General features: G+C 41.5%; 3 protein-coding genes and 1 pseudogene across 6 annotated transcripts; 1 reads left to right on the forward strand and 3 right to left on the reverse strand.

The window, feature by feature from the left end:
• Positions 1 to 182: 182 nt before the first annotated feature.
• LOC144700517 (Acyl-CoA N-acyltransferases (NAT) superfamily protein) lies at positions 183 to 11,709 on the reverse strand. 4 transcript variants are annotated; one of them, XM_078571922.1, is made up of 5 exons: positions 11,523 to 11,539; positions 10,639 to 10,761; positions 8,444 to 8,570; positions 7,276 to 8,378; positions 183 to 504 (listed from the first exon to the last, which is right to left on the reverse strand). In XM_078571922.1, exons 4-5 carry the CDS (start codon positions 8,282 to 8,284, stop codon positions 290 to 292), a joined length of 1,224 nt encoding a protein of 407 aa, XP_078428048.1. In that variant the 5' UTR covers positions 8,285 to 8,378; positions 8,444 to 8,570; positions 10,639 to 10,761; positions 11,523 to 11,539; the 3' UTR covers positions 183 to 289. The 4 variants fall into 4 exon arrangements, with proteins under 4 accessions (XP_078428048.1, XP_078428047.1, XP_078428050.1 ...); XM_078571921.1 differs by having other exon boundaries at positions 7,276 to 8,570; XM_078571923.1 differs by lacking the exon at positions 183 to 504 and adding an exon at positions 4,266 to 6,946 and having other exon boundaries at positions 7,276 to 8,570.
• A 2,368-nt stretch (positions 11,710 to 14,077) lies between these two features.
• LOC144700521 (BTB/POZ domain-containing protein At5g48800-like) lies at positions 14,078 to 15,874 on the forward strand. The gene is made up of 2 exons (XM_078571928.1): positions 14,078 to 14,878; positions 15,299 to 15,874. Exons 1-2 carry the CDS (start codon positions 14,222 to 14,224, stop codon positions 15,830 to 15,832), a joined length of 1,191 nt encoding a protein of 396 aa, XP_078428054.1. The 5' UTR covers positions 14,078 to 14,221; the 3' UTR covers positions 15,833 to 15,874.
• Positions 15,875 to 16,666: 792 nt separating this feature from the next.
• On the reverse strand, positions 16,667 to 19,378 carry LOC144700520 (trichohyalin). Its single transcript, XM_078571927.1, has 7 exons — positions 19,116 to 19,378; positions 18,898 to 19,013; positions 18,699 to 18,817; positions 18,470 to 18,632; positions 18,152 to 18,378; positions 17,661 to 17,955; positions 16,667 to 17,521 (listed from the first exon to the last, which is right to left on the reverse strand). The coding sequence occupies exons 1-7, from the start codon at positions 19,266 to 19,268 to the stop codon at positions 16,777 to 16,779; spliced, it is 1,818 nt and encodes a 605-aa protein (XP_078428053.1). The 5' UTR covers positions 19,269 to 19,378; the 3' UTR covers positions 16,667 to 16,776.
• A 4,706-nt stretch (positions 19,379 to 24,084) lies between these two features.
• LOC144701571 (small nucleolar RNA R71) lies at positions 24,085 to 24,195 on the reverse strand (annotated as a pseudogene).
• Between the last annotated feature and the right edge of the window lie 361 nt (positions 24,196 to 24,556).

Here is a 24,556-nt window from a genome sequence, read left to right on the forward strand (position 1 = left end):
CAAAGGCGCTTTTTTCTTGATTGACCGGACGGATCAAAGACGCTGTTTCTCTCCTGGATACCGTTTTTGCGCCAGATCAAAGACAAACCTTTGATGTGAATTTCAGAAACCTCAGGGTAATAAAAAGCTCAAAAAACCTCTCTACCTATCCATAAATGTGTGTATATATATTTTTCTACCCATTGTATTACTAGGTCAGCAAAGAGGCGCCATTCCCAAAATCAGAAAGAATCCAAGAGAGTATTAGAACAAAAACTCCGGAAATTTTGAATAATTCCCGGAAATAATCTCATTTTTGGGGGGCAGGAATGGACTTGCTGAGCACATAGCAATCAGGCGGAGATATGTTCTTGGCATAGTAGTTCTTTATCGTCTCTTTGATCTCGAACCCAAATTTCTTGTAAAAAGCAATCGCATCATTGTTGTTTGTCTGGACATGCATGTATATCTCTGGAATCCCCTGCTTCGCTGAGAGATCCATTATGTGATTCAGCAACTTTTTGCCTGTCATAAAAATTTGACCCAAATTAGAATTCTTGAAATCACATGGTTCAATAAGAAACACATTCAATAATCTTTTTTTGGAAGGCAAGTAGTTAAACTTAGACTGAAAAGGCTCTCTCAGCAACTTGAGGGTTGTTGAAGGATAACATAACACCACTTAATCACCGGCAGAAAAGCACATGGTTAGCAGGGTAGCAATGGCGATTATCAGCAGAACAGTCGTGAGAAGATACACACACACACACAACACACGATAGGTTATGGATTACTCAGTCTACAAAAAAAATTCTCACACCTTCATTTTTGAAGTCATTAGAGTTATCAGATCTAAATCACTGAATTTCCACATTTAGGTCGAGTTCTATTTTTGGGTCATAAGGTAGACACAAGTCATCTTCCACCACGAGCTGTTGTCGGGGAGTAGGAATAGTAGTGTAGCAGTTTGGTGTGGAAATTCCGATGATGTGGGCAAATTTCCAACTGCCCCAAACGTCTTATGGAGTGAGATTTCCTCGGGGGGAAATCCAAACTGTGAACCATTCAATACCGTCACAGAAGAGAAAAGAAATGAGAGGAGGTGAGAATGAGAGAGAGAGAGATATAAAGAGATAAGAGACAAGAAAGAGAGATAGATAAGAGTGCTTTGAGCAAAGAGAGAGAGAGGGAGAAAGAGATGAGAGACAAAAAAGAGAGATAGATAAGAGACAGAGAGAGAAAGAGATGAGAGACAAGAAAGAGAGATAGATAAGAGAGAGAGAGAAAGAGAGATGGATAAGAGAGTGATGAGCAAAGAGAGAGAGAGAAAGAGATGAGAGACAAGAAAGAGAGATAGATGAGAGAGAAAGAAAGAGATGAGAGACAAGAAAGAGAGATAGATAAGAGAGAGAAAGAAAGAGATGAGAGACAAGAAAGAGACATATAAGAGAGAGAGAGAAAGAGATGAGAGACAAGAAAGAGAGATAGATGAGAGACAAGAAAGAGACATAAGAGAGAGAGAGAAAGAGATGAGAGACAAGAAAGAGAGATAGATGAGAGACAAGAAAGAGACATATAAGAGAGAGAGAGAGAAAGAGATGAGAGACAAGAAAGAGAGATAGATGAGAGACAAGAAAGAGACATATAAGAGAGAGAGAAAGAGATGAGAGACAAGAAAGAGAGAGAGATGAGAGAGAGAGAGAGAGAGACATATAAGAGAGAGATAGATGAGAGACAAGAAAGAGACATATAAGAGAGAGAGAGAGAAAGAGATGAGAGACAAGAAAGAGAGATAGATGAGAGAGAGAGAGAAAGAGATCAGAGACAAGAAAGAGAGATAGATGAGAGAGAGAGAGAAAGAGATCAGAGACAAGAAAGAGAGAGAGAGATGAGAGACAAGAAAGAGAGAGAGAGAGAGAGAGAGAGAGAGAGAGAGAGAGAGAGAGAGAGAGAGAGAGAGAGAGAGAGAGAGAGAGAGAGAGAGAGAGAGAGAGAGAGAGAGAGAGAGAGAAAGAGATGAGACACAAGAAAGAAAGATAGATAAGAGAGAGACGAGCAACAATAGAAGGAGAGGGACAAGAAATGAGATATGAGCAACACGAGACAGAGAGAGTTAAGAAAAAGATGAGCCACAAGAGAGAGACATAAGAAAGAGATGAGCAACAAGAGAGAGAGGCAAGAAGTGAGAGATGAGCAACAAGAGAGAGAGGCAAGAAGTGAGAGATGAGCAACAAGATAGAGACATAAGAAAACGATGAGCCACAAGAGAGACATAAGAAAACGATGAGCCACAAGAGAGAGACATAAGAAAGGTGATCCACAAGAGAGTGAGATGAGAAACAAGAGAGATGATAGAGAGAAAGATATGAGAAACGATAGAGAGAGATAAAGCGAAGTGCGAAGAAAATAAGAGAGAAAGGAAAAAAACTGTCTGAAATTGCACAACTCTGCCTGAGGGTCTGCGTGGTGTGTGCCGAGGACGCTCCGGGGGCTGCGGCAAGTATGGATCAAAATTTTGAACACCACTGCACAACAACTGCGTACGTAACGAGATTGGACCATCTTTATTGGGGAGGGCCCCCAGATGTCATTATGCACTAAGGCAAACAGAAGAGAACATTTTTGAGAAACTTGGCTGTAACTGGTTCAATGTGTGTTGTCAACTAACGTACGGCACAACATCATTCCAGTTCATTAACACACCACATAATGTTGATAACATAAGACCAAGAGTCTGAACGGCTGGATGGCCTAAGCTTTGATGAAGCAAAATCATACGTCAATGATCCAGGACAGCACTCGGGAGCACTTGAGCAGGTTGGCTTGGAACTTCTCTTTCTTCAGTGAGAAGACCAGTCATCCAACCCATCTCTTTGTAAGAGTAAAGTCAATCCTTAGTAACAGTAAAGTCATGAGCATGAGATTTCCTCAATTGATTAAGAGATATATTGTTGGCAGAGAGATGTGGAACATGGATAGTTACATCAAATCGACTAATTTTGGAATTTCAAGCACGCCCATATGCCGTAAGAACTTTTTGGCGACGGGATTAGAAGTCCATTTGCAGTAGGAACTTTTCTCTTTGGGAAAAAATGAATACTTGATAAAGAAACTCTTATTGGATAAAGAAACTCACAGGTATCTCTTGTGTTCTATTACCTAGAATGTCATCTGATTTCCTGTCAAAACCATGAGAAACTCTTAACGGGCATCGTATGGTCAGAAGCTCTTGAATCCAAAATCCATACTTCTCATGGTAGCAGTCGAAGGTGGTGCTGCAGAATTATCTGCCAACAGCTGATACATTCGTTTCAATTCTTGGCAAAATTTCTCCATTTCATCAGCTGAGACAGTCATGGAAGCAGCCGCTACAGCGGAGCCTCTCCCATCAAAAGTTCAGAGCATTTGCCAAATGTCCCAAGAAGACAAGTTCCAGGAGAGACCAGACATAGCTCTCCTTCACCAGGTTGACCAACAAAAGTCTTCAGAAGACCAAACTGTGGTCTTCTACGAATCTTCCAGCAAGCTTCTATGTCGTACCAGGGGTTTCTGCAATCTGAACACCATTCAGATTTTCTTGCTTGGTTCCAAACACAGTAGTCCCTTGAATAGTAGAAACTGCATCATTCAGTTAGTCGAGTCTACTTTCTCTCCTAAAGGCCATACTGACTGCCTCTTCAAAGGTAGGAATTTGATCTTCGTCGATCAGCATTGTATTCAGAGCATCAAACTGAGAATTTATCTCACAGATGAGTAAGTGAACCAGATCCTCCAGAACATGAGCGTGTCCTTCTGAGTCTGGGTTTGCCACTGGTAGATAATGATCCAGATCAGTCATATACATTAGATTGCTGAGACAGACTCATACACACTCATATCTCCTTGAACCAAAATAAAAGACTCGAGAATCAGCACAGAAATATACAACTTATCGTTTTGCATTGAGTGAAGCTTATACAGTGCCCTGTATAAAAAGTTGATGCAATGACGAAAGAGGTATGTATTCTTTCTAAATAACCATACTTTGATGATGTTCCATCTTGCGCCTACCCATCAAAATCATCTTCACATATTCTGACCATTCCAGTAGGTTCGGACCTTTCAGGCCATAAACTTCTGGGACTTTACGTTGCTCATATGCATTCTTGGCATATTCACCCAAAGATACGGCAGGTACAGGAAATAACTTCAGATCAAACTGTGGGCTTTTCCCATTGGCATCTCAGGCATAAGCAGTAGATATAACCAGTAAAGATGCCCAATATCATAAAAGAGTACTGCACGGGATCACCCACAAGAACTCAGTCAGAAAGAATACTGCGAAATGGTTTATGTGATTAATGGAAAGAGAAAAAAGAAGAGAGAAGAATTTGGGGCAAGAAGGAATCATTTTTATTGCTGAACTGGGCCCCCTTTTATAGAAGAAAAACTTCACTTGTTAGAAAGGGAATATTCCTATATTCCCTGTTTCCAACGGTCATATATTTTGAATATATGACTGTTTGAAACAGAGAGGTCCAGCTGCTTTTAAAGCAGCTGGACTCTCCAACGGCTGGGTTTCAGCCGTTGGAGAGTTGGGCCTGACTGTGGTCAGGCCCAACATATATTAGGCCCTACTGGGCCTAATATATGGGCCCTACTGGGCCTACACTAATGGGCCCTTAATGGGCCCTAAGTGGGAAGTTAGGCGGCCCATGTTGGGCCTGAAGTAGTTATTTTTATTAATATGTCCTAGGGTTAGGCTATTACAGAGTACAAGGCCTTGGGCCCATTAGTTAGCTTAAACCCTACTAAGTATCCTCCATGACCTAACACCCCCCCCGCAAGTTGGGTATAGATGTTGATCATGCCCAACTTGGACACCAACACCTGGAATTGTGGGCCTGGGATGCCCTTCGTGAAGATGTCCGCGGTCTGTTCCAACGTAGGAACATATTGCGGGACTATGTGTCCTTCGTCAATGTTCTGCTTGATGTAATGCCTGGCCACTCGTGCGTGTTTCGTGCGCTCATGTTGGACGGGGTTCTTCGCCATCGCAATGGCTGATTTGCTGTCTGACTGCAAAATCATACCTTTACCGTCATATAAGCGTAGGTCCTTCAGGATGCCTTGGAGTCACATGCCCTCGCAGACTCCCTTCTTCAAGGCTCGAAGCTCTGCTTCGGCACTTGAGAGGGAAACTTCCTTTTGCTTCTTGCTGCGCCATGTAACAAGGTTGCCACCGAGGAAGCTGCAGTACCCGGAGGTAGAGCGGCTGTCTTCAAAGGACCCTGCATAATCAGAGTCAGTGTATAAAGTAACACTAGGCTCACCTCCTGTCCGGAAGTACAGTCCCTGTCCAATAGTTCTCTTCAGGTAGGCTAAAATTCTGTCTGCTGCGCCTTGATGAGACTCCCGTGGATCGTTCATGAACTGACTCAGGGAGTTAACTGCAAGCGCAATATCAGGTCTCGTATGATTGAGGTATAGGAGTTTACCAATGAGCCTCTGAAACGAGGTCCTGTCCACCGGAGCATCCTTCTCATGCTGTTGTGCCTTCAGTTTGACATTAATGTCGACCGATGTGGCGGCTGGACGACAGTCCAGCTTACCGGTTTCTTTCAACAAATCTAGAATGTACTTGTGCTGAGACAGTACAATCCCAGTCCCTGAGTATGCCACTTCAATTCCTAAAAAATACATTAGAAGTCCAAGCGATTTAATATCAAATGATGAAGACAGGTACCTTTCAAGGTTCTGAATTTCTTCGTCATCGTTCCCTGTTATGATTATGTCATCCACATAAACAATTAATATTGCTACCTTACCTTCCTTACCGTGCTTTATGAAAAGTGTATGGTCTCCTTCACTCTGGAAGTATCCTGCTGTCAACATGGCCCGAGAGAACTTACCGAACCATGCTCTGGGGGACTGCTTAAGTCCGTATAGGGACTTTCTGAGGCGGCAGACGTCGCTGGGTTTGTCGCTTACCTGATATCCAGGAGGTTGTGCCATATATACCTCCTCTTCAAGTTCTCCATGTAGGAAAGCATTCTTCACGTCGTACTGGTGTAGTTTCCATTTGTAGATTGCTGCTAGTGCAATCAGAATTCTGACCGTGTTTAGTTCTGCGACCGGGGCAAATGTCTCATTGTAGTCAATACACAACACAGCCAAATACTTTGGCCGGCAGGTTAGTCTTTAATGTTATGTTAGGAAATTCAGCGGATAATAGGTCGATTGGGGCCTTGAGTCCCAATGTCTTTGACACTGTCCTATTTATGAGGTGTGTGGCCGTAGCTACTGCCTCAGTCCAGAGATGTTTAGGGCAATTTCCCTGAAATAGGAGTGCCCTGGCCGATGTCATAATATGGCCAATTTTCCTTTCAGCAAGCCCATTTTGCTGAGGAGTATTCACACATGAAGATTGATGAACAATTCCCTTCATTTCCATGTAGTTATTTACTTCTCCACAGAAGTATTCCTTGGCGTTGTCTGATCTCAAACATTTAATCCTTTTCCCAAACTGATTTTGAATCATTTCGCAAAATAACAGAATAATAGATGGTACTTCTGCCTTGGATTTCATTAGATATACCCATGTATACCTTGTGAAATCATCTACGAAGAGAACAAACCATTTCTGGTGGGATAAACCAGATATGGAGCAGGGGCCCCATACATCACTATGAACACACTCGAAGGCCGAGGAGGCTCTGTGGTTCGTACTGACGTATGGGGATCGTTTGAGTTTCGCGAATTGGCAACTCTCACAAATTAAATTTTCAAAAGGAATTCCTTTAAACATATGAGGATGCAACTGTTTTAAGATATGAAATGAGGGGTGTCCTAGTCTCCTATGAAGAAGGATGACCCGCTCCTCGCTCTGGGCAGTATAGACCATCGACTGCCCTTCTCCTTCCCGTGATTCATCTAGCATGAGAAGACCACCTCTCCGGCTAACAGATGAAATCTTCTGTCCGGTGTCCTTTACACATAAAAAACAGCAGTCAGAATCCAAGGAGAACCGCCACCCGGTATTCTCCACTAGCTGAATTAGAGACAAAAGATTTGCCTTTAATTCAGGAACGTGAAGAACACACTGCAAGATTTTTCCTTTAATGAGGATTGTTCCTCTTCCTTCTACCCGTAGGACTCCACCATTGGCGGTAAAAACTTTAAGATTCCCCTTCTCAGACTCATAAGTCTGAAATAAGGACCTGTGGGGTGACATGTGATCTGTCGCCCCTGAATCCAACACCCATGATACTGAAATTGATTTAGTATTTGTAAAAGTGGTAAATGCGAAACACTTACCAGACTGCACGAGGGATGTTGAGCTCATCTTCTGCAGGATTTTGCTTATTTCCGCTTGAATAAGCTTCTGAATGTCGCTCCCTGATTCCTCCTTCTCGGTGGAGGGTGGTTGGTCGCCTTCGCTGGCCACGTAGGCCTTCTTCTGCTGACCTGGGTTCCAGGTCCCTTTCTTGATCTGCTCCTCCTTCCACGCCAGCCTTCGGCAGTCCCGCTTGATGTGCCCTGGCTTTCTGCAGTACCCACAGATCAGTTCTGAGGTGTTACCTTCCTTTGGAGGGGCTTTGGCTTGCTGAGAAGATGGTGCCACAGGCTGTGGTGGTGCCCCAGGTTGAGACTCCTTTTTCGCTAAGTGAGCAGCAACGGTAGGTTTGGAGGTTTCCCCTCCCTTTCTACCCAATTTCTTCCTGATTTCTGCTCCTTGGAGCTCTGAAATTGCCTCTACTAGCGTGGGAAATCTTTCTCGGTGTAGTAGCTGACTTCGGAGGGTCTCGTACTCGGAATTGAGGCCCATCGGAAACTGCAGAGTTCTGAATTTTACTTCACGGAGGTATGAGGGGGAATTTTTATCACCTGTGGGCCACAGGAGATCTAATTCCCGCCAAATCGCCTTCAGCCTGGCCGAATAGGTGGAGATCGTCAGATTTCCCTGCTTTAGCGTCCGCTCTTGCTCGCGGAGATCATAGACCCAAGAATTGCTGTGCATTTCTGCACATGACTTGTTGACTTCTAACCAGAGGTCCCTGACGCCGTCGATCAGAAGGTAGTCATCCTTCTGTTCGTCTTCCATATTCTTCAACATCCAATTCATAATGAGAGCCTCTTCCGACTCCCATACTTCCCAAACGGCTTCCTCTTCTGACGTAGCTTCTTCAGTCAGGTGTCTCCCAAGGTAGGCTGCCTTGAGAGCCCTCTGTACCATAGTGATCCATTTTTGGCCATTTAGGCCATTGTACTTCATGTTCAGGTCCGGTAGGACAGGCCTTCCTTGGACTGGTGTGGTGAACTGCATGGCGGCAGGGGCTGCTGGGGCAGCAGCTGGAGTGGAGGCAGCTAGGGAAGCCAGCTCCTCAGCCTCCTTTTCTGCTTTGGCTGTGGCTCTGGTTCTGGACTTTCCCATTGAAATTTTTAGAAGAAAAAAAAAGTCACAGAAATCAGAACTTCACTAGACCTTCTGGTGGGCTTCAAACAGTGCTTCAGAAATGCCTCGAACAGGGCTTCAAACAGTGCTTCAGGAATGCTTCGAACAGAGCTCTAATGGAGACTTCAATCAGGGCTTCATAGGGCTTCAATCAGGGCTGCACTAGGTTCAGATCAAACCTTGCTCTGATACCATGTGATTAATGGAAAGAGAAAAAAGAAGAGAGAAGAATTTGGGGCAAGAAGGAATCATTTTTATTGCTGAACTGGGCCCCCTTTTATAGAAGAAAAACTTCACTTGTTAGAAAGGGAATATTCCTATATTCCCTGTTTCCAACGGTCATATATTTTGAATATATGACTGTTTGAAACAGAGAGGTCCAGCTGCTTTTAAAGCAGCTGGACTCTCCAACGGCTGGGTTTCAGCCGTTGGAGAGTTGGGCCTGACTGTGGTCAGGCCCAACATATATTAGGCCCTACTGGGCCTAATATATGGGCCCTACTGGGCCTACACTAATGGGCCCTTAATGGGCCCTAAGTGGGAAGTTAGGCGGCCCATGTTGGGCCTGAAGTAGTTATTTTTATTAATATGTCCTAGGGTTAGGCTATTACAGAGTACAAGGCCTTGGGCCCATTAGTTAGCTTAAACCCTACTAAGTATCCTCCATGACCTAACAGTTTATTTAGCCACCCACAGGAGCTTGTTCAGAAATAGGAATTTAGGCTCTACCAAGAGCTCTACCAGTGACCAGAGGGATGGGTAATGGATTGGTGTAAGGCTTCGATATATTAAGAGATCACCCACAAGAGCTCTTCTCATAGACTGACATTGCGCTGGATGTTGTCGACCATAAAAAAACAGTGACAGTGAAGAATGATGCAAGCAAGTCAGAACACAAACACTTGGATCACTGTCGGCTCTGCTACCATGAAGGGTAATATCATACTACTTACATCACTCGCAGAAAAGTACACAACAAGCAGGGAGCAATGACGATCAACAGCGGAACGGCCGTCGATGACAGAAGAGATAGATAGATAGATATTGAAAGGGAGACTAAACCCTTTATTTGATTTAGAAAAAATTCCCCTCGGATCTATCCCCTATATGGATAGATCCATAGCCGATAGGCGTTACAACGTCAAATAGCAAAATGAGCATAACTCCAATAAAGGAGAAAATACAGTAAACAAAAGGTAAGAAAAAGGTAAACAATAGGAAAATGTCTCGTCTGCCAACAACCGCGCTGAAAGTAAGATAGTAACTTTCATCAAAGTCCTCAAATAGTTGTATTTTAGTTTCATACTTTGCTACTTGTCTATCCTTGTCTATTTATGCTTCAGAGTTATTTTGCAGGAAAAACTTGAATCTGGTCATCATTTCAGAGTAGATAAATAATATGTTTAGGCTTTTACTTTTGGGAGGTTCAGGATATATTTTTTCTACATAACCGCTACAATGACAGCATATGTTCTCACAAACGCTTCATCTTTGATATTGACAATTTTATTTAAGACAATACCAAAGACGGAACAGAAGAAAGGGTGGTCAACGACAGTCAGGCCCGTGTTGACAAAAGGGAGAAACCCCTACAAATAACTGGAGAGGGGAATGTGAGGGGGATTCTCTTTTTGAGAAAGGCTTAAAGAACGAAGCTTGCAGAGCTGTCAAGGCTGGGTAAGCAGGATGAGCCTGCTGAGCCAGGAGGGGCGCTCCATCAAGAAACCCTACTGTATTTCCATATTCTTATTTTCATTTTCTATTTCAGCTGGTGAACTGTATCTTGACTGCTCCATTGATCGTTTGCTCGATCTACATGGGTTAATTTCTGGTCTTATATCAGATATCAAATTTGATGTTCTCAAAAAGGCTTCATCTTTGATATCCAATTTGATGTCTTTGATATCCAATAGGTATTACAATTTCTGATAAGACAAGGCAAACGAAACGAATTGGCAACAGAATATCTAGAGTGTAAAGTCTAGCAACCTGGAGCTCTACTCGCAGTCATGAAGTTAAAAAAAAGGCCCATTAAGGGAAGGGCACTAAGGTTAATTGACATTATGAAACGAGATAAGATTTTTTTGAAAAATGAAACGAGATAAAATGTTAAAAAATATTGTTTAGGAATATACTAAAATAACCTAAATAATCACCAACACTATAAAGGATTACAGAATCCACGAGAAAAAAAAATAAAAACAAGAAAATGTCGAATTACTGACCGATTCCAAGCCTTCGGTATGGAGCCAAGACTCCGAGAGTCATAATGTAGACTCGAAGCTCTCCTCCCTCTTTTTTCTCAATTCGGCAAGCAACAGAACCCACACAGATATCGTTATAGTAAGCTGAAACAAAGATGAAGAAGAAATGATGAAAAGCAAGGAGGAAGGACAATCCAGTAATTACGCACCATAATACAAAACCTCAAGAGATTCGAATAAAAAACCGGATGAAAATTCATGATCAAGTCCGGGCCAAACGGGTAATTGATAAGATTTTCAAGGAAGGCTTGAATATTGATATCGATATGAAAATCCAAAAGGTAATCAATAATATTTACCCTAATGTAAATTATATTCTGAGACGCATTAGATGATAAAATATATTTAATGGGAATTAAGCTGAAAAAAACTCGCAGATCACTAAAAACCAACAAGGGCGAGAGAGGGTGATTGATTAAAAAATCTCACAGATCACTAAAAACTAACAAGGGCGACAGAGGGTGATTGATTTAAAAATCTCACAGATCAATTCGGATCCAAAGAGTAATTAATAACAGTTTCAAGAATCATTCAAAAGGAAACAACGGAACTGGATTAAATGGACGCAAATTCAACAACGCCGTCCCCCATTAGCGCACACTTTGCATGATTCTATCAATTTTTTGAGAAATTCAATAAATGAGAAATAAAAACAATTGAAACGAGGATACCATGATCGGTAGACTGAGATTACACATGAAAAAAAAACAAAAAAAAACAAAAAAGGCGACGTTTTATTAAAGTAAAATTAAAACCCACCAAAAATAGAGCTCCAAACAGGCACCAAAACACATCAAAATCGCACATTCCTTCCAAAATCAGCCAAGGAACAAGATTGAACCTACCGAGGCGAGTGAACTCCCCAGATGCGAGGGCGTCGGCGTAGTACTTGTCGTTGTAGCGCACGGGAAACAGCACCGTGTTGAGCTTCTTTAACAGCATCAAGTTCTTGTCCCGCACCCCGTCGAGAGATATCGCCATCTCCCTCGCCCCCATCTCGTCTCCCTCTCTCTTTCTCTTTCTCTAAGAGATTATAAATTTGAGAATAAGCCCCTATTTTTTAATGAACCAAGTATAATACCACTTCTTGTCTAGGTTTCCGTCTTCTGGGCCGAGCCCAGTTTAGTTCACTGTTAGGCCCAATAACTTGTGAAAAAAAAGGGGAAAAAAAACTTAGCTGGCTTGTACTCGACAGGCGTTGAATTCCTTTTGTAGTCATCCCCCAATGAAAAATATGCGTAGAGAATGCGTAGCTGGCTTGTACTCGACAGGCATTGATTGTGTGATAGATAGAGAGAGAAGAGGAGGGGGAGACAGACAACATGGGTTGTTGAGAGTAGTTAGGGAGAAATACATATAAGTGCATGGATGGATATATTGATATATTTGTAAATGGAGGGATGGATTGATAGATGGATGCAGGGATAGATAAATTGATGGATAGTATAAGTGGATGTATTGATAGATTTATATAAATGGGTTATTTGATGAATGAATGGATGGATTAGATAGATAGATAGATAAATGCATGAATAAATGGATAGACAGATATAGATGTATACATAGATAGAAAGATAGATAGACAGCTGGATAGATAGTTGAATGGACATTAAGATAGATAGATGGATATGTACATAAATGTATAGATATGGCTTTGATAGATGGATGGGTATATAGATTGATAGATTGGTAGATAGCTTGGTAGTTATACATATGAATGGATGGAAGGACAGACAGAGACAGACAGATAGATAAACGTATAAATGAATGAATGGATGGGTGAATAGTTAGATGTACTTATAAATGGATGAATGAACGGATAGACATATAAGTATATGAATAGATGGATAGATAGATAGATAAATAGATATATAGAAAGATAGATAGACGTATAAATGGATGAATGGATGGTTGAATAGTTAGATAGATGGGAATGTTGATGGATGAATGGACGCATGAATAGGTAGGTGTCGGTATAAATGGATGAATGGATGGTTGAATAGTTAGATAGATGGGAATGTAGATGGATGAATGGATGGATGAATAGGTAGGTGTCCATATAAATGGATGAATGGATGTACATACATATAAATATTGAATGGATGGATGGATAGATAGATATATACATAGATAGATATACATAGACAAATGGATGGATGGATCGATGGATGAATAGCTATATATGTAGAAATAAGTGGATGACGGATAATAAGATGGATACGTGGACGTAAGAGGGAAGAGATGATGCAGAGGGACTTGTAAGAGGTGAGAAGGAACAGCGGTATTTTATAATGTGGAAGAAGACAGAAGGAGAAAGAGGGGGCAGACGGTATTTTATCCGTGACTTGTTACAGAAAGAGGAGCAGAAGCTAGCGGAGGTGCATTAATGGCGTTAAATACACAAAATGTCCAACTTCCTCTCAGATACCGTAGATTTAACGTCCAATGGTCAGGTCACATGATCGTCTCTTTTTGTTCACTTCCTCCCAGCTCTGGTTTGCCCATCCTTTGTCCTCTCTCCAGCTGTCTCTCCTCTCTCTAAAACTCTCTCTCTCTCTCTCTCTCTATTTATGATATACTACACTTATATAGGTTTATATTATTCTTCCTGAGAAATCCACGTACACTAGTCTACAGGCACATAAGGATAGACTGCATGCGTACTTACTCTCTATTTATAGGTGTATAGGTGTATATTATTCTTATATAGATGTATATTATTCATATATTACACTTATATAGGTGTATATTATTCTTTCTGAGAAACCCTCACACCCTAGTCTACGGGCACAAACGGATAGATTGCATGCGTACTTACTTTCCTACGTACGTACATGCATGCATGAGTACATTCACATGCTTGCGTACATACATTACAGATGGATAAAGGACAGTGGTTTAGAGGGAGTCCTGAGAGTGAGGGAGAGAGAGAGAGAGAGAGATGGAGAGAGAGTGAGTGAGAAAGAGATGGAGAGAGAGAGTGAGAAAGAGATGGAGAGAGAGAGTGAGAGAGAGATGGAGAGATGGAGAGAGAGAGAGGAGAGAGAGAGAGTGAGTAAGAGATGGAGAGAGAGAGTGAGAAAGAGATGGAGAGAGAGAGTGAGAGAGAGATGGAGAGATGGAGAGAGAGAGAGAGAGAGGAGAGAGAGAGATGGAGAGAGGGAGAGATGGAGAGATGGAGAGAGAGAGAGGAGAGAGAGAGAGTGAGAAAGGGATGGAGAGAGAGAAAGTGAGAGAGAGAGAGAGAGAGAGAGAGAGAGAGAGATACTATTGTGGGGCTGAAGAGGGAGGGCTGCAAGAGATTTGGGGGAACCTGGGGTGGCCTGCCACGAGTAATTCCATCTCCCCCCGCTGACGACATCTCTTCCGTCCTCTTCATACTCACTCCATCTCGACAACGGTAGAATTCCCCCCTCCCCCCCCTCCCCCTTCTCTCTATCACCCATCTCCCCCTCTCCTGGCCACTCCTCCCCTCCTCCACCCCTCTCTATCTTCTCCTCCGCTCCGCCCAGTTCCTCACTCTCTTCTCTCTCATCTCCTGCTGATGAGGTCGCCGCCAGAGCCATGGTTAGACGAGAAACGCCCCAACGACGTGGAAACACTAGCGGCGGCGATATCCGAGGCCAACGCCAAGGGCCTCCCCCCTGACGCCGCCGCCGCCGCCATCGCCCGCGCCGCCGCGCCGTGGCTCCCCGAGCTCGCCGGCGGCGATTCCGCCGCCAAGACCGGCTCCATGGCCGCCTGGATAAAGAAGAAGCTCGTAACCGAGACTCTGGTCCGTCTTCTTCCCACCGAGAAGGACTCCCTGCCCTGTAGCTTCCTGCTGAAACTTCTAAGGACGGCGAAAATGGTAGGGGCGGAGGCCTCTTGCCTTGGCGAGCTTGAAGCCATGGCGGGTAGACAGCTCGACCAAGCCTCTCTCAAAGACCTCATGATCCCCTCCTTCAGCCACACCAGCAGCACTCTCCTTGACGTGGCCCTTGTTCTTGGTCTGGTTCGGGAGTTCGCTGCCATGGACGAGGCTGCCAAGAGCGGCGCTGCCATAGCCAAGGTCGCCAAGCTCGTCGACGGGTTCCTCGCCGAGGCTGCTGCCGATGCCAGCCTGCCGCCAGCAGAATTCGCCGCCATCGCCGCCGCCCTCCCCCAGCATGCCCGTGCGTCTGACGATGGTCTCTACCGCGCATTAGACACGTACCTCAAGGCATGCACCCTAAACCCAAAACCCTAAACGCCCTTCTCCGTTTGCTGCTTTTTTAGAATTAGAGGTATTACAGTGGTATCAGAGCCAAATTCTAACTTGGCTTCAGAACCAAGGTAACCTTTATGTGTAGTAGTGTCATGAGAATTTAAGAACAACATACTGCACAAGAACAACACTTGAATCATTACATGGGATTAGTTTAAATTCCCAAGATTATTGCATGTGATATAATCTGTTTTTAGCATAATAGGGCCATTAAATAAGCCGCCTTGGTATTAGCAATAGCTTTTAGGATAGTTGGTAAGCACCCTTGATATCCGCAATAGCTTTTAGGATAGTTGGTAAGCACCCTTATATCAGCTATAGCTTTTAGCAGAGTGGTATGCCTGTAAAGATTAACACCACCGATGGGTTTTGCAGGCGCACAGGGGATTGAGTAAGGAGGAGAGGCGGGGGCTGTGGAGGCTGGTGGACGCGAGGAAGATGTCGTCCGAGGCGGCTGCGCACGCGGCGCAGAACGAGCGGTTGCCGGTGAGGGCGGTGGTGGAGGTGGTGTTTGCGGAGTGGACGAAGATGAACAGAGGAGGGGAGTGGAGTGGCGCGCTGAGTGGGCCGAGGAGCCCGGCAGGGGCGGCAGTGGAGCTGCCAGCGAGGTGCCCGTCTAAGAGGGAGGTGGCAGTGCAGCAGCAGGAGATCAGACGACTAAGGGACGAGGTTGGGAAGCTGCAGCTACAATGCCAGGGATTGCAGGCACAAGTGGAGAGACTGCTGGATAGGAAGAAGAAGGCTGGTGGGTTCTTCAGATGGAGGACGTTGTTGTTCAAGCAGATAGACGTTGGGGACAAGATGGAGGAGGAGGATGCACTCAGCCGCCACACGCCAGTGCTTGGCAGGAGGTGGAGGCCTCTGCCTGCTGGAACCCCCACCCCCAGGTGGAGGAATTCTCTCTCTTGAATCTTCTCTCTTCTCTTTATCTCCATGTTCCTTTCTCTCTGCCGGGTTATTTGTCGTGAAAATAGGGCTTACTTGTCGTGGGAGAGTGAAGCTGTAGTCTGTAGATGATGCAAAAAGCCTAAATAATGAAGAGGGATCGTTTAACGAGTTCAAACAGGAAAAATCTTTGGGGGGATTTCACCGTCTGGGATCTGCACAACGCCAAGGTAGGTACTTGATGGTTTTTTTCTTCTTTTTAATCTTGCTTTGGGGACTCTATAGGTCATCATGGCTTTCCAGTCACGGGCTGCACCCAGAAGTGGCCATATGCGTCATAGACTCAGAGGGAGAGAAAGAGAGAGAGGGAGAGAAAGAGATAGAGAGAGAGAGAGAGAGAAAGGGAGAGAGAGAAGGAGAAAGAAAGAGAAGGAGAGAGACAGAGAAAGAAGTAGAGAGAGAGGGAGGAAGAAAGAGAAGGAGAGAGACAGAGAAAGAAGTAGAGAGAGAGGGAGGAAGAAAGAGAAGGAGAGAGACAGAGAAAGAAGTAGAGAGAGAGGGAGGAAGAAAGAGAAGGAGAGAGACAGAGAAAGAAGTAGAGAGAGAGGGAGAAAGAAAGAGAAAAAGAGCGAAAGAAAGAGGGAGAAAGAGAAATTCGCGAGAGATAGAAGGGAAAAAGGAATTTATCGCGTGGTAGCACGCCTGACTGCGTCAATCGTAAGGTAATGCCGTGTGATGGTTTATTAGTTACTGGTGTCAGGCTATGTATTTATGTACGCTGTCTGAAAGTCGGGGCATGTCTGCGTGGGAGAGATAAATTGATAAAGAGAGAGAGAGAGAGAGTTAGAGAGATAGATAGATAGAGAAAGAGGCGAATTCGGTTGAGGCAATTTTTAAAACGTGTCACGTACATACACAACACACACCAGCAAACAGCAAATTCGATTTCACCTCGGCAATTGACCGCATCATGTTCTTCTTATGGCCTTCTTGATGATGCAATCGATGCCCTTTTTCAGAATCAGAGGAGTATCTGCAAAGGAAGTCCTCGAGCTCCTTGGGCTATCAGGCCTAGCAATCATCACCCTCTTCTCCTTTCTCTTCTCCGGCAAGCTTCTGCAACTCTCTTTTTCACCCACCTCTCTCTTCTCCTTTTCTTCCGCTGGAGCGAGCCTAAACTTCTTCCTTCGAAGCGGGTCTTCAACGACTGAGTTTCTCTGATGAATCTCTTCTTCAACATCTTTATCTGGGTTATTATTTAATTCATTTTTCTCGAGGAGTATCTGCAGCCATTTCTCCACGTTCCTTCTCCCCAGCTCGCTCGTCTTATCTTCGTTTTCCTCTCCTTCGTTTGTTTCCATTAACATATCTTCGTTGAAGGATAGCCCAGCTTGAGAGGCCTTCTGTTCTTCTTCAAGGAACACTCTCAACTCCTTTCTAAGTGCGCTTCTTATCTTTCTTTCATCTTCCTCCTCTTCTTCTTCTTCTTCTCCTTCTTCTGTTTCTTGTTTGGGTCCTTCCTCTTCTTCTTCCCACGGCCGCTTCCTGGCAAGCCGCTGAGTCGTCTGCATCTCGAACTCTTCCCTTAGTTTTTCTCTCCGCATCAGTTCTTTCTCCGAAGTATCGCACATCGCTTTCTGCGCCTCTAATCTCGCCACTAGAGCGCCGCAGGCCGCCTGGTTGAGTCTGGACTGCTCCTTGTAGACAACACACCTGCTCATGACATCATGAGATTAAAAAATAGTTAACCCATTTAAACGTCATTGAAAAATAGTTAAAACCTCATCGATCGTCGAGTGATGATCGTCATTCATCACGTATCGATAAGATGAAATATCCATTCTCTACTTACTGGTGCATGGCGTCTCTTATCATCTTCTCGAGCTGAGATCGGTAAGAGGCCTGAGCTTCGGCCAGTCGCCGACACTTCTCGACTCGCCTTCGTTTCCTGATGAGGGCAAGCTCGAGATCTTGAAGAACAATCCTTTCTGCGTCGTTCTTCTTGCTCAGATCGCTCGCCTCCTCGTCCATTTCTCTGATTATCGCCTGCTTTCTCTTCGCTTCTTCCATCCCCTTCAGCGAGTCTCTGGCCTTGGCGATCGAGAGATACTCGTTGCTGCATATGTTTGGGTTGTCGTTCTCCTTGGCTACGATCGGAGAAGAAGAAGATGAAGATGATGATCATCTTGATGTTTCTCTGGTTATTATGATGATGATGATGACAATGATATTTGTGATGGTAACGATGATTTTTATTGTGATCATGATTATTATTATGATAATTTGAGATGGTTATGAGGATGATGATGATAAGAATGATGATAATGGTGATCCTATGCGAACCTCGGGAGGGAGAGGTCGGCCATGGTGGCCTGATTTGTCTCCAGGAATTCATGGATTTCAGCACTGTTCCTTCGGAATAATTCCGAGTCGAAGTTATCGCAGCCGGCGCTAGGCCAACTTGGCGTTTCTTCTCAAGGAATTGCTTCGAAAATGGTGTTCCCAAAGCTTCGAACTTGCGCAACAGATCATCTTCACGCTCCGTGAAGAGAAACGAGAAAGCCCTTTTCCTGAAGATACAAAAAAAGAAGAAAAAAAAGTTAAAAACCCTATTCAAAGAAACTTCGTTCAGAAGAAGGAAATCAAATTACAGCCGCGCACCGGAAATCCGAGTTTCTGGACGCGAAAATGGACAAGAACTGATTAACAGATATGCCGAGTTGCAGGTCCCACCACGGGACAAGGAATTCCAGCTTGTTCTTCTTCGCCTTATACACCTGCTTCTGGACTAACCTCAGATTGCTAAGAACAGTTTTCCCACCCCCTGAAGCAAAAATCGAATCGGTCAATCGATCGATCGGTTGGATTTGTTAGACTGATTGATACTTACTTTTTAGAGGAAACCAGTGATCGACGCGCCACGAGAGCGGAGACGAAGGATCAGCGTGGAAATAAAGAACATTGCCGTAAGGATCAACCCTAAACAGTGCGGGATCGAAACCGGCGTTCCTGAAAATTCAACGAAATTTGAATACAGATCGAGAACAGAATCATGATGAATAGAAGAAAGAGACAGTCGAAACGCTCACGTCAAGTGAGTCAGCTGCTTCCACAAGAGATCAACGAAGGGTTCGATTTCAACATTAGGGTTCTTCTGCGAATCGACCATAGGAAACAACCGTTCAAAATCTTCAATCTTCGCAGCCTGCGCAAACAATCGAGGAATCACAACTGCAGAAAGCTCGAATCTTGTTCCGATATAGTGACGCTGAAGATCATAAAACATCATAAATTGGATAAATCAGACCTCGTGGGGTTGCAATGAGTAAGGATGCAGTTGATTTGGTGGTCCGAGCTTGTAAAGATTGTTGCCATTGCAGAGCTTGGCGTAAGCTCTGGGGTAGCCGAGGGCTTCGTCGACAGCCGTCTCCCCTTCTCTGAAGTTGAATGCCCCCGCCATGGTAGAGATAGAGAAGAGAGAGATAGAAAGAGAAGAGAGAGAGAGAGAGATAGAGGAAGATAGAGAGAGAGATGGGAACTTAGGAAGAGGGGGAAGAGAGTAGACCAGTGTATAGAGAGAGGAAAAAGCAACGGTCGATAAATTTGAAAGTCGAGTAACGTTACTTTTAACCGTTGTTTCATTGTTCTATGAAGGTGGGTCCTGGAACATTAAAGCCAACATGAAATTTACAGTGAGCCAGATTAGATGTTGGTTTTCAGCCCCATTTCACTCCAAAGTCCACACTCCACAGTGAATTTTTTTTTGATGACCACTACAAATGAAGAGATTTTGATGGGTAGTTTATGATAGATGGTATTATTCTAAAGGAAATTATAAATATTAAATGAAAATCATCAAATTCTAATCAGATTAGGGAGATATAGTTCAATTTCTAAAATGCAAGATCATTACAGTATACCAATATCCCTATTTTAAAAAAAAATAGAGCAGAAGTAGGGGTATTCCCTAGGATGTCCCTTGACTCGACACTATTGATTCTAGACATAGACTTTAACTACTAGGAAATTAATCTTATGGTTTTCAGCATCATAAGTATAGTGTATAAATTTATCAAATGTATCTAAAAGACTTGTAAATCTCAATGTAATTCCATCCTGAGTTTGGTTGTATAGCACATCTTTTGTTCTAATGTCTCCAGATTTTTTCATAATTAAAGGTCCTTTCATCCATGACCGTTTCCACAAAAGAAGCGCAAAAAATGGTTAAATATCCATCGGATTGAACTCCTCTCAGCACTAATTGAAAATGTGGATTTATAGATGATTCTGAGGTTTAAATTTTGAAAGTTTTAGAATAAACCTACAAATATGTAAAATAATATATGAGTTACCTATGTTATTTTTGGGTTACATATATTATTTTTGGATTAATGGTATGTTTTTATTTGGGATTCCTTTAAGCTCTATGATGTCTCAGTGAGCAACTAAAGGACGTAAAATATCATTTTTTATTAAATAATTTTTATTTAAAACAGTCGTGGTCACTATTTATTGCAAGCAACACAACTATTAGGCTAATAATGTGCATTGAATAAATTCAATGAGTTAACATCTAAGTATATGTAAAATGTTGTTGAGATCCTTCATTAATTGAGAATCCAAAAAAAAGGTGGATAAGTGATACTACTATTACATTGAATATATAACTAGTGTTCAAGTATTTATTCATATACTTGTATTTCTATAAAGATGTTAAAATCACATACAACAAAAAAGGTAAATGGACTTCTCAAATGATGGTTCGATGACAAATGGATGAATTTTATAATCAAAGTATGTTCTAATCATGAGTTATGTACTTATTGGTTTACTGAACTATTTAGAGATTTCGTGAAATTAAAACATCAATACATCTTTCCAGATAGTTGTACATATGATGTGAGAAGAACAGACAAAATTTTATGATAAATGAAAATTTTATGATTATTGTGTTTAGGAAAAAGATAATAATTGACCAATATGGTGGTTTTTGACTTGGTTGTGTGGTGCCGTAAAAAAATTCACTTCTAGTTTGCAAAATTTCAATTGGACCAAATCCCGAATTTCCATGTGCAATGCAACTTTTTGGGGGAAATTTGCACTGTACAGCGCACCAAATCCCACATTCAGGGTGGAAAATCATAATTCTAAATTGCACAGTCCTATCAACATTCTATTTTGTAATATGAACTGATTTTTCAAAAAGCTCGATATCAATAAATATTTTATAGAAACAAGTAATTATATAGATATCATAAGTTTGAAAATACCTTCATAATACCTTTGAATTTTTACAAACATCAGACATTATAGTAGCTTTATAAGTTTGCAAATACCTTTAAAAACCTTTACTTCACAAAATATATACAAACATCAAATATTAGGTACATATGAATTTTTATAATAATGTTATAAGTTTAACAATACTTATAACATTATTAACATCCACCACTTTATAGATGCTTAAGATTATTCAATAGATATTAAAAACAATTTTGAATGTTTTATAGAAACCAAATATTATGCAGAGATAATGGTTTATAGCTTTATAAGTTTAAAAATACATATATATATAATTATTGAAATCTACAACTGTATGTATATGAATGATTATTTTATAGGTAATCAGAAAATATTACTGAAAGTTTTATGGACGCCATTTATTAGGTAAACAAGATTTTTTTTAATAACCTTTTATGTTTAAATATATAAAATTATTGACATCCACCACTATATAGAGTTAAAAATATTGATAAATTTTTTATATACATCAGATATTAGGTAGCATGGTTTTTTCGAATAGCTTTATATGCATCAGTTTACTTTTTATACTTCTTGACATCTTCAACTTTATAGATATTAATCAATACATTATAGAGTGAAAAAACATTTAGAGAACATAGAACGCCCTAATAATATATTAGGGAGAAAGGGGAGAGATGAAAAAAGAAAGAAACAAAGAGGAAGGAAAATTGAGTAAGAAAGGAGCATGATAAAAGCTGGAGAAAAAATAATAAGAGAAGCAGTCAAAAAAGGGTGAGAAAATGATTGATTTAGGGTTTTACAAATTTTATGGAGAAAAGAGCGAGGGACATGATAGGGGTGATGTACACAATGTGTGATGATGATGATAGGTTGGAATAGAAGTGATAAAGTGATAAATATCTAACTAGTCGACGTGTTGAAGAATCATCAATATAAGGCACGACACTTACGTTAGATCCGTATGTTCCTAATGTAGATAAGCCTTCCCACACCTCTGTTGATGTCATTCAAATACTTAGGACACCAAGAAGCCTTGATGGTTCTTCAAAAACCTCATTTTGTTTCAATCAGCCGCTCTAGGAGAAATTAAGGGCAAAGATGTTTGTCACAAAGACTGAGGACTCCATTGATCAAAGAAGTATTGACCTGTGTGCATGGATATATTAGAGAATGCTCGTCCATTGATCATAGTTTCAGCTTGATCGTCTATTGGGATCGTCAGATATCAAGTCTTGTAGTTGGAAATTTTTTTATTGTTGATTTAAACTAAATACTTCTCTCTCCTCATCTTAGTCACTGCCACCAAAATGCTTTTAGGGTTTTGGTCATTAGCTCCAACATTGAATGCAATGATTAGCCTAGATTCTCATGCGTCATCATCTATTAATGAATCCGCTTCCACCTCCTATCCATGTAGGAAAAATAGAAAACAAGAATAATGGTAAATAAGATATGAATATGTGTGGTGTCGAACTGTGTCAGCGCACGCCTCGTGTGCACATTTCATTTTTATGACACTTAAATAACCCTGCTTGGACGCCACATCACTCATGCATGCCACATGTGCTCACGGATCCACTTGTGTATGACACGTGGTTGGCACCATCATATTTGACTTTTCAAAGTAAAAAGAAAATTATATTTCATTCTATGCTTTTTATGTCTCATTAACTAAAAAAATCACTGCTTTTTTATTGGGCCACGTCACTACTGTAATTAAAAAAAAGATAGTCATTATTAATCATCGGCCATTATGGCATCATAACTTGTGATAGCATAATGGATTTTTTTTGCAATGACTAGTGACCTAATCATCCCAGAAAATGGGGATTCACGACCTTTTGATAATTAAGACAACACCATGTGGCATGCTGATGACCAACCTTGACAAAATGTTAATTAATTCATATAAAATGAAGTAAAAGTTAAAAAAATACATATAAATATATTTTCTGGCTTAGAAAAACCATATCTTAATGAATATGATTAAAAAAACTCATGAAGAAACATATTTTGACTCAAAAAATTATTTCTTTTCAGAATATAATGCCATAAAAATCCCTAAAAAATCTAAAATATTGTTAATCATTTAAGGCTTCATAATACACACTTATAATGAATGTAATGCAAATAAAAATGAAAATATTTTCATATTAACCTATTAAATATGTGTGTAATTATCACCTCACTTAGCTTCGCAGAAGATTCCTTTCAAACCTTTCCCTTATCCAACCTTTAGTCATATCCATAAAATTGTTGGAATGATAGATCTCCTCTGGAATTTGTTCTATCACCATTCATAATCACATGAGCTATATAGTTTTGAGATCTGGAGAAAACACAGGACCATATGTAGCCAGCATGGGCACCTATAATCCATGTCCTCTATTAACACTTGATTTTAGACTTTTATAATTTAAGTATATCCACCAACATCCATAGATTTTATTTTTCTGACCCTTTAGGCCCATGCATCAGCCTAGTTAATAATATAAATGGAAACATAATTGACTTTTTCCATTCATGCCATGCTGGCAATCTGCCATACAATTTGGACGAAAGAGAAAATTGGATGGCTCATATCGCTCCAAATTGAAATGATGATATATAATGATTCAGAAGGAATTTTGTGCCGAAACTTTTAGGGTATTTCCACATTTCCCTCTATCCATCCACCATCTTGGATCTATAAAATAGAACCCTCGTCATTGTAAAAAATATACCCTTGGGTTTTGTTCTGATGTACGATCAGCAGAGTGATTTGTTCATTCAAAATCTCATTTGTGTCCTTGATGATGAGGACTGAAGGAGTGACATTCAGATCATGACACGTGAAAAAAAAGCACCACTAGGCCCGTTGGGCACGTGACGACAAGGTTAGTGTGATCTTCATCTTTTTCTCACTTACGTCTTCATCCTTTTTTGTAGGTTATCATCGCCGATAGACTAGGTTTTCACTCTTACGCACACAAGTGGAAGGTTGTGTGCATAAGAAGTTGTGTGCATTATTTATGTTCAGAATATAACGATATTCAGTATTTTTGTCAAATGCAGGATGAATCTTTTAGTGAAGTATGGGAAAGATTTAAGGGCATGATAAGAAAATGCCCACACGATGGAATTGAATCTTGTCAATTAGCACCATATGTTATGATGGTCTAACCAATGCTTTTAGAAATAAAGTAGCTTTGGCTGATGGAGGATCATGTTATTCTGCTTATGAGGATGTAGTTTATTCTATAATGGAAAAAATTGCAGAAAATGACCTACAACATTCAGGTTTAAGGCATAATGGGAAGAATATGAATAAAAGACAAGGAGTTATTTTGCATCTAACCAGAGGAGAATCTGAAGGGTATATGAATAATTCTAGATGGAGAGAGACATAAAAATACAGATGAATTAATTGCAGCTTTCAAATTTATTTTGAATGCTAACTCGCCTCTTGTAAAGGCAAAAATTTCTACTCTTTTTTACAGCAGG

This window comes from Wolffia australiana, chromosome 3 (assembly GCF_029677425.1).
Source record: "Wolffia australiana isolate 7733 chromosome 3, ASM2967742v1".
NCBI lineage: Eukaryota > Viridiplantae > Streptophyta > Magnoliopsida > Alismatales > Araceae > Wolffia > Wolffia australiana.

Bases quoted from the DNA above. Each gene is read 5' to 3' on its own strand.
- LOC144700521 (XM_078571928.1), top strand. From the start codon at position 14,222: ATGAGGTCGCCGCCAGAGCCATGGTTAGACGAGAAACGCCCCAACGAC. The intron at 14,879-15,298 runs GCATGCACCCTA...TGGGTTTTGCAG, and splicing joins CATTAGACACGTACCTCAAG to GCGCACAGGGGATTGAGTAA.
- LOC144700517 (XM_078571921.1), bottom strand. From the start codon at position 8,392: ATGGGAAAGTCCAGAACCAGAGCCACAGCCAAAGCAGAAAAGGAGGCT. The intron at 505-7,275 runs GTAAGTGTTTCG...TTTTTATGACAG, and splicing joins AACATCCCTCGTGCAGTCTG to GCAAAAAGTTGCTGAATCAC.
- LOC144700520 (XM_078571927.1), bottom strand. From the start codon at position 19,268: ATGGCGGGGGCATTCAACTTCAGAGAAGGGGAGACGGCTGTCGACGAA. The intron at 18,818-18,897 runs GTGAGCGTTTCG...TTGAATTTTCAG, and splicing joins AAGCAGCTGACTCACTTGAC to GAACGCCGGTTTCGATCCCG. The intron at 18,379-18,469 runs GTGCGCGGCTGT...TTGTATCTTCAG, and splicing joins TCCAGAAACTCGGATTTCCG to GAAAAGGGCTTTCTCGTTTC.